The 9,587-nt window shown below is 38.7% G+C and overlaps 1 protein-coding gene across 1 annotated transcript in view; it reads left to right on the top strand.

The window, feature by feature from the left end:
• LOC121860920 overlaps positions 1-9,370 on the top strand; it is a 29,089-nt gene extending 19,719 nt beyond the window's left edge. Inside the window, exons 7-12 of the mRNA XM_042358294.1 lie at positions 391-476; positions 1,060-1,169; positions 5,661-6,579; positions 6,959-7,190; positions 7,466-7,632; positions 8,213-9,370. Coding sequence (XP_042214228.1) covers positions 391-476; positions 1,060-1,169; positions 5,661-6,579; positions 6,959-7,190; positions 7,466-7,632; positions 8,213-8,458 — 1,760 coding nt within the window. The 3' untranslated portion in view covers positions 8,459-9,370. The remainder of the gene's footprint in view (positions 1-390; positions 477-1,059; positions 1,170-5,660; positions 6,580-6,958; positions 7,191-7,465; positions 7,633-8,212) is intronic.
• Positions 9,371-9,587: the final 217 nt, after the last annotated feature.

Genomic DNA, 9,587 nt, shown 5'->3' with positions numbered 1-9,587 from the left:
TTCTTATGGGGAAAATTGATCCGCTTAACGTTTCGTATAACGTCTCGTTTTCAGGAACGTAACCCCGATGTTAGGGGAGGACTTACTGTACGTATTTATGAAATTGTGTTATATTTCCTTTACTATTTTATGTGTACCTGTAATTTACATTTTTGTATATAAAAATATGCATTAACATTAATTTTATAGACGAGAAAGAGATGATAACATTAACAAGGTATGAGCATTTATCAATACCCTGTAAAATAATATTCTCAACAAACCAGGACTTCTGAAGATCTGGTGCTGCATTACCTTGGTTCCGAGGATTCTTGGTATTAAAGAGTTTATTGAACTACCTGTACCTATGATAATGTTTCTCTTAAACCTTGTATTTTTCTGCCCTTACAGTATGGTGTCAGACTGAACTGACTTTGCCACCTGTATTACCAGAAGCAGTGGAGGAAGCATTAAAGCCATTCTGTACATTCACTCAAGTTAGTCTCAATGATTTGTTTTTCTTGAATGATTTATTCCTTATTAATTTGTTAATCACTTATTGTCTAAGTACACTGGCCATTCTCCTGTGAATATTGAATACAGTATATAATTTTAGAGGGCTGCAGCAAGTTAATATGTTCATACACTATATTGTTTTAGGGTGAGAGATGAGGTGTCACTAGTTCATGGGACTTTGTGTGGGTGTAAGATAGAAAAAGCAATAATTATAGGGTGGGTATAAAATTTAGATAGTTTCATGGGATAGTGTGAAAATGGAGCCACTGTAAGATAAGAATAAAGGGATATGGTTGAGTTAGAGGTGTTGTTGACCAGAAAGATTTACTGTTACACTGTAATAGGATTAATTACTTTTCTCAAGAAATTTGGGAATGCAAGTAACATGAAAGTTGGATTGTTAATGATTTGCCAAAGGTCCTGTAAGAAACCTCAAAATTTACTGTCTGTACCTGTACTATAGAAATATATATTATTATACAACAATACTGTATATTGCACAGGTGACATGATGAAGATTACCGGCACTATGAATTGTGTATTAATTATTTTACCAAACTTCAGGATCAGTGGTGGCAAGGCAGTACGGAGTGTGATGAAGGAACCAACATGAACAACACAACACTTCGACGTAAACTTCTCTTCAGTCATGATGAACTCCTCAATGCCACACCGTAAGAGATGTTCCTTATGGTAAACACTCATCACTAGGAGGCTTGAAGCTAGTGCTGGGTTGTTTACCTAGGTTAACTCTTGAATTAGTATGTTTATTTTGGGGATTGAGTACGTGTATTTATAGGGTGGTCCAATTAAAGTGAACCAGTTTTAGATTGGCGACACTGGGTATGGGTTTGAGTTGGAGGAGGAAGCAGGGTGGCAGGTGGTGGCGTGTGGCCTTGGATTCAGTGCACTATGGATCGTTGGCCGGTGCAGCAGATATTGATGACTTGAAGGCCAGAATTTGCCAGGAGGTTGATGCCATTTCTCCAGATGTGTTTCATTGAGTCATGCACAACTTTTGCTATGAGGGGTGCACATTTGGATGACATAAGTTTCAAACATTAATAACTATTGTTTCCAAAGGTTTTCAGAAACTCGTAAACCGCTTAAATACAGATTTTGTCCATTTCATGAATTTTGATTTCATTTTCAACAAGGTTCACTTTAATTAGACCACCTTGTACATCTAGTTGATGGATAAGTCCCCTCATGATTGGGTCCAGGGTGATTTTGTTTTGTTTTTTCTACCCTGCATGTGTAGCAGACCAGTAGGACAGCAGTTATATTGTCACATCTGGTTGCTGTTCAGTTCACTTTTTGCTTCAATACTTGAAAACTTTGGGTGACTTACTGTAGTTGAATTACATTGTATTAAAACACGATAACACTGTATATTGCAGGACCAGGACCTTAAGTATGCACGTGCAGGGTAGAGAAAACATATTGTTATGAAATAGTTTTAGCCATTAGTGTAATCCAATCCACCCTACAGCTCAGGGACTCCACTCCCACCAATTTCTTTGTTATTCCCTCCATATGATAGTAATGACAAGTTAGAAAAAATCAAGGTCATATAGACTTCTAAAATGGGGAATATATATCAGCACATTGCATATAATTAAAAAATTATTCAATGCTTGAAAAACCTTGGGGTGGCTCTCTGACTAAAGGAAATTTGATTATAAAATAATATTGATATAAATTCCATAAATTTGTTCAATTATGTTTGTTCCAAGCAGTAATAGTCCACCAGTTACCACCTCATGTTCCAGGCATGGGTGTTGGGTATTCCACCTGGTAGCATTTACTGCATGTAACTAGTTGTGGAATGTTAGGTAATGGCCAGTGTTCCCTCCAGATGGCACCCTGTAATCTCTGTTTGTAGTTGTTTCAGAGTACTGAATGTTCACACAAACACTATATGGCTTTGTCATTTATTTACCAAAATATGTGTGCACACCTTATAGTTATTAATAACAAGTTAACCAACATTAAGCAACAGTCCTCTTATGAGAGAATGTAAGAGGTAATTTACAGAGCTGCTTTAACACGTCTGTTGTGTGTGAGAGAGAGAGAGGGGTTAAGTTCACTTAGGACTGGGCACTTGGTGATGACCTATTCAAGTCAGAGGGGCATGGAGGACATGGGAATGTCATCAGCACGTGAGAAGGAAGTGATAAGCTATGCTTAGTTGCTGTTTATCTAGTTAATTTGAGTAGTGTAATTTATACAAATGATACAAGTACCATATATTACTGTGGATTAGGCGACCTTCTGATAAGACGAGGCCCAAATTTCAGTCTAAATTTCATGGATTTAGCTCATATCCGTGGTATAAGACGACTCCTCAAACTACTGTACCAAAACCACCTGTGGTAAAGTTTTTACTCAAGGCCCACCAAACCACCAATAAGGTATTAATACTTAGATTGTTTAATGTATTACCAGTACAGTAGACCCTTGCAATTCGCGATTTCGACAATTTGTGGTAAGCAGATGGCGGCTATGGTGGCTAGCTTGCGAGCCTTTTCTCGCAGTGTGACGAATCACCCCACATGCCCACAGCATATCATCTCCCTCTTATGCGTTCAACCCTTGCCTGTGACCCAGCATCTTGTGTTGTACTCTCAAAACTTTAGTGTTTCTGTGTGAAAATGGCCCCTAAAAGACTGCCTAGTGTTAGAGCTCGTGGGGATGGGTGCTGCTGCAGTTGGTCGGTTGTTTGGTGTGAACAAATCCACAGTGAGGTTTATAAAGAAGAATGAACAAACGATTCGTGATTCTGTTCAAGCAAGTGCTTCTGCAAGTGCTTAAGTGGCTCAGGTTCTTCGTGACAAGAACATAGTAAAAACCGAAAAAGCATTGAATATTTGGATTGAGGACCAGCACTGCAAAAATGTTTCTCATCTACAGCAACGTGATTCCCATTTTTACGGGTCAACAGGTGTTGAAGGGGCAAGTACGGCGACTGAACCAACTTTTAGTGCCTGTAAAGTCTGGTTCAAGAATTTTAAGAAAAGTTTCTCTCTCCATAATGTGAAGCTGACTGGGGAGGGCACATCAGCTGACCACACAGCCACAGATGCATATTCTGCCAAGTTAAAGAAAATAATAGAAGAGAAAGACTATAGACCAGAGCAAGTGTTTAATGCTGATGAATCCAGTGTATACTGGAAAAAGATGCCTGATAGAACATACATAAACAAGCAGGAGAGGCGTGCCCCTGAGTTCAAGGCAGCCAAGGACAGAGTGACGCTCATCTTCTGTAGCAGTGTAGCTGGCCCCACGATCAAACCTGGCTTGCTTTACCGCTCAGCAAACCCTAGGGCTTTTAAGGGTAAAAACAAGAACCTTTTGCCAGTTTTTGGGGCAGTCAAACAAAAAGGCTTGGGTAACTGTGCAAGCATTCCTGGATTGGTTTCATAAATGCCTCGTCCCGGAAGTGGAAAAGTACCTCGCTTCCAAGAAGATGGAATTCAAGGTGCTATTATTGATAGATAATGCACCAGGCCACCCAGAGAGTTTACAGTTTAGTCATCCAGGTGTAGAGGTGATGATCCTACCCCCTAACACCACATCTCTTATTCAGCCTCTCGATCAAGGCATATTACACCCAACACTCTTTTGGTCGTATCCGTAGTGCCATGGACGCAGACCCTGACCTTGATGTTAGCAAGTGTTGGAAGGGGTACAGCATTGTGGACTGCATTACCAACATCAGTGAAGCATTCAATGAACTCAAACCAGAGACTATGCTTGTTGGCGAACCTTATGGCCCGAGTGTTGCACGTCAGTTGGGTGGTGAGGGGTTTTTGGACATGGCTGCTGAAGACGTGGAAGAGCTGAATGATGGGCATGGAGAGGAACTGACGGAAGAGGATTTGGAAGAGTTGGTAGAAAGTGCCGAGGAAGATGAAGAAGAAGAAATTATGGAATTGCAACAAGAAGGATGGGGCTTGAACAATTTTGGTGAACTGTTTCGACATGTGATGATGGTAAATGATTTCATTGTTGACCATAACCCTTCCATGGAACGGAGCCTTAAGATGGTCCGGGGAATCAACCAGATATTGTTTCCCTACCAGGAAAGGTTTAAAGAAGTCAAAGCAAAGAAGAAACTACCACCAATCATGATGTTTTTCAAGAAAGAACCAGCCACTTGCCCAGCTGATTTGTCTCCCTCCCTTACTCGCTCAGCTGCTACCGCCGCCGCTCCACCCTCCTCCTCCCATCCACCCACCACCTCACCACCCAAAGCCAGAATTCTCCGGAAAATTCCAGGTTTGGGAACAATTTTGCGAGGGACACATTTTCTGGCAAATTAAAATAAATTTTTCTTGGTACAGTACCTGGAAAATTCCAGGGATGGAGGATTTTTTTTTCTGGGTTTGAGAGATAAAAATCAGGTGCATTTTCTAGAAATTCTGAGAAACAATTTGCAGTACAATACCTGGAAAAATCCGGTGATGGGGTGATTTTTTTCAAACTTTGAGAGATGAAATACTGTACTGTATCATTCTGGAAAATTCCAAGAAAATTCCAGTACCCAGAAAAATTCAGGGGATGGTGGATTTTTTTCCTTATTTGAGATTTGATGTAATGCACAATTTCTAGAACTTCCTAGAAAATTTTGCCGGTACCCAGAAAATTCTTGTTACCCGGAAATCTCTTTTGCCCGGAAGCGCTCTGCACCAATTGTTCCGGCTAACAGAGATATCACATACACTGTATATGAATTTTAGTGAGAAATAAAAATTTTAAACACTACAACACTGTTTCAAGATTGACGATCCCAGCTGCCTTTGCTGACCCACATCATTAAGGTGATTTGTACAGAATTTTAAGGTCACTTTTAGTATTTTGAATTTTGTACAGTACTTGTACATGTATTTAGCCTATAAGACGACCCCTGGTTTTTTTTTTGGGGGGGGGGGTTGATGATTTAAGTGTCGTCTTATCCGCCGAAATATACTTTTATATAAGTACTGCTATCTATGTGTTGACAGAGGCTATTACACGTTGTATTAAGACACAATCAGAAATTAGTTCCAGTCTCTGTCAAAGTTGGGTTTACAACCTAGGACTCAGGGTTTTTAAGTCACTCAGTTTTGAGTTTGAATTGATGATCCACACTTAACGTATCAAAATTGTTTCTTCTCCCTAAGGTTGTGCAGCCCTCGAGGTGTGGATGCTTCAGGGAGTGGGAGCCCACCCTCTTCTCCTGTGGCTCCTTTACCCATGCATAAAGATGATGAAAGTCCTGAGGGAGTGGATGAGGAGGATGACAAAGGCCTCATGTGGTGTACTGCTGTTGTTACTCCTACATCTATAGGGAGTGTGAAAGAGGATCTTCAACTGGCCCGACATCCTCCGCCATCTCCACCATCACCCATAAAGTGTGTGAATCCTCCCTCTCTCCCCCAGCAGCCTAATTCATCCTTCATTCTTGGATTTTCCCCAAATGATTATGTTAATGCTGCTTTGCCTCTATTATCACCAAGTATCTCACCTATTGAAGGCCACTTAAGTACAATGGTCTCAAAAGAGCCAAGATTATTTTCATCTCCTGGTGTGTCACCCATCCATATCCAACAACACAATAATGATTCAAACTCTGAAAGTGGATACTCACCTACCACTCCATATCTTAACCTAATTCCTCATAACCTTTGCCAGCCTAGAGTTCAAATATCACCCGGCCTATCCCCTATACATTTACCCACACACTCTCATAATTTGGTACCTATAAATGATGCCAGACTACAAGAGGACCTACAGATGTCTCCAAGGACCAGCCACCACAGGTCTCAACATTTGTCTCATCAACATTGTTCACCGAACAAACTTCAAACGCAAAACACAGTGATACCAGAGTGTCAGAACAATAAAGAGACCAGCATATTACAGTCACCAAATGGAAAATGTGATACTGTAGAAAACTGTGCAGCTAAAGGACATCAGAAAATGGAGAATGTTTTGAATTCGACCCAAGGATTCGTCACTTGTGAACATAATGAGTCACAACATCAGGGAACCCCAGGAAAGACTTCTTCAATGACAGAACTCAGAACCTCCAGTAACTCTGTGAGTACTACATTTTTATTTTTTTCATAGCAATATTGACTCAAAATTGTGTACAGTATATGTTTATTGCATGTGGTTTATGTATGTGTATACTACTGTATATGTATCCTCACTGCATAAGAACCTAAGCAGAAACTCTTCAAATACTCTGGTCCTTGCACTATCCTCTCATTTTTACCATGTGAGGTGAGGAAAATCAGTCTGGAGCCATTATGTGAGTGTGACTAGTTTTGTGAAAAACATTCTGAATAACCTCCTAACCTGGCAGGGAACTCTGATCAAAAATGGGTTTTACAGATAAGAATATAAAATGTTCCCCTTGGCCCATATCACCCCATGCAAATTATCAATTTACTGTACTTATCACTCATATTTCCAGGGTCATTTCTCATCTAGTCCCATACGAAGTGTTCATCGAAGTCCCTTAGAAATGGATTCTCCAAACAGAAGGTTCTCCGACTCTCCTCCCCTCTCCCCCATCCTGTATCATTCGTTGATGTTCCAAGCACAGCATGACCAACAGAAGAGTCCTCCAAAGTTTTTGCAGGATCAGATGAAGTCAAACCAACTTAGTCTTTCACAGGCCACATGTTTAAATGATGATAATGCAGGTTAGTTTCTGTGTTTGAAATGATTATAACAAGTTCTGATATGGCTAGCGCATCATGATATGATAATACTAGAAAGTTTCCCAAAATTTTGTTTAGCACTGGTGATGCTAAAGAGATTTGTTTAAATTATGATTTTCAGTAAAAAGGGAATAAGTAGTGAAACATTTCTAGTGTGCACAAGCTGTTGGGTTGACCAACCATATACAGTACAGTATTTGCTGATCAGGTTGAAACAGTCTTTGTTTTGTTTCCTAAATAAACTATCTTCATGCCAGGGAGAAGCTGTATTGATGAAGTAATGATGGAAGATGGCCAGAGTGATACAACATCAAGTACCAGATATCCCACCCCCATCATCCTTAGCAGTATTCCTACCACTGTCATGCTCTTACGCTCATCATCTGTCTGTGATATGGAGACTGATTATCAGCCTTCTCTTGAAGTTAGTTCCATTTTCAGTTACACATTTGTAAATCATTATTCAGGCAATTTAAAGCATTTTGACTTGCATTATCTTTTCAAATGCAATTGTTATACTGTACAGGTATAAGATTTTTTGATAATGCTGTCTGAAAATAATAACTACAGTGGGGTATGCTATAACGAACGGATCCTACTACGAATATTCCTATAACGAACGGTTTTACCTATAAAATTGAGAATGCTATAACGAACGAAACTCCTACAACGAACATTGTTTAATTTTTTTTTTTCTAATTTATTGTTTTTTTATTACAAATATTAATGATATTCTTTATTTCAGGGGTTTAGATGCATATTTATGCACTTTTTACAATTTTTACAATTTTATATTATATTTTTCAGTGTTAAGTGGTTGTATTTGGGGGCCTGGAACGGATTAATCCTATAACGAACGAATGCTATAACGAACAAGGTTCTAGAACCAATTAGATTCGTTATAGCATACCCCACTGTATATATTCAAAGAAATTTTTCTGGTTGTGGTTTTAAATCAGTAATTTTGATAGCTATTAATAGTGATAAACTTTTCTCTAATACAGATTAATGGAAATGATGACAGTCCATCACAGGATACAGGATATCAGACGGGTAGCCTTCACACCACCAACTTCAGCATTACTGCGTATAGCCAAGAGAGTAACTTTCCTTCCAGCACAGTGCTACCACATCATAAAGAACAACATAGTAGATTTGTAAATAGTCCTTATGTCCACAATCACAACAGCATCACAAAGGCTGTTAAAAGTGAAAACAATGTTGCTTGGGAAAAGGACACACCAGAGTGAAGAGAACACTGCATTTTTATTGATGTGCCACATTTAAAATGAAACATTCTCTTAGTCAAGCTTATTGCATGGCTGCACCCCCACATAGCAAATTCCAGTCATTTACCAAAATGAAGGGAGAATAAAAATTTCAACTTCATTTTGTTATCATAAGCTGTAGGTGTACGAAGCAGCAAGTAATTACAGGTAAGAAAGATGTGGTACAGTAGAGTGAAGAAGAGTAAGGTTAGAGACATCACCACCAGCACTCTGGTGTCATTTGAAGGAAATAATAAATTCAATGTTAAGTTGTGTATACTATAGTGTGAGATACTCTTAGTCCTTCAAAGTGCAATAAAATACTGAATGAATGTCTTCAAAATATGCTCAACTTACTCTTATAAATGTCAACAGTATTATTAGTAAAATTAATACACCTGATGAAATACTGTACATGTACAGTATAATATTACAGATACATGTATAAGCAAATTGTTGTGGTCCAATGGGGTTAGTTATTTGACACTGATCATGATTTTCACTTGATCGTTTGTATATTAAGTCATGTCTTAGGATTTTAGTGTGAATAATAAACAACACTTTATCTTTGCTTCACACCAGTTACTAGACTAGAATACAGTACTGTATGACTATACAAACCAGGTGAACATAAGTTCATTGTGATGTTAAAACCAATCCACCATGTTGTGGGTCATTATAGTATACTGTACATGTATTATAGTATAGCTGTTGTTTTTTAATAATGATTTCCTTTTAATTTTTACTTGAGTGATTTCCCAAGAAAATCAGTCATATAGTACAAGGAAGTATATTGTAATAAGAATTAATGTACTGTATTGGAACCAAAGGAAGAGAACAAATTTACTTCAAGGAAGTTTTTTATTGATAAATTTTAAATATATTTTCTTTTAATGTCTGTCCTTTAACCCTTAAAGCCCGGGTGACGTGCCTCAACGTTCTTAATTTTTGCGGCATATTATGAATGTCCAGGAGGTGTGAAATATTTTGTGTGGGATATTTATTTACTTGGCAACTGAACTCACACATAATCTTTGTCTCAAGTCTACTGGTCTAGTTAGCTATCACCTATCATGATGGGTGCACGTTCTTCAACGTTTCGTGACCCGCC

The sequence above is a fragment of the Homarus americanus genome, unplaced genomic scaffold (genome assembly GCF_018991925.1).
Source record: "Homarus americanus isolate GMGI-L3 unplaced genomic scaffold, GMGI_Hamer_2.0 scaffold52806, whole genome shotgun sequence".
NCBI classification, from domain to species: domain Eukaryota; kingdom Metazoa; phylum Arthropoda; class Malacostraca; order Decapoda; family Nephropidae; genus Homarus; species Homarus americanus.
Note: the sequence above shows the minus strand (reverse complement) of the source record. Positions and strands in the feature narration are given on the sequence as shown.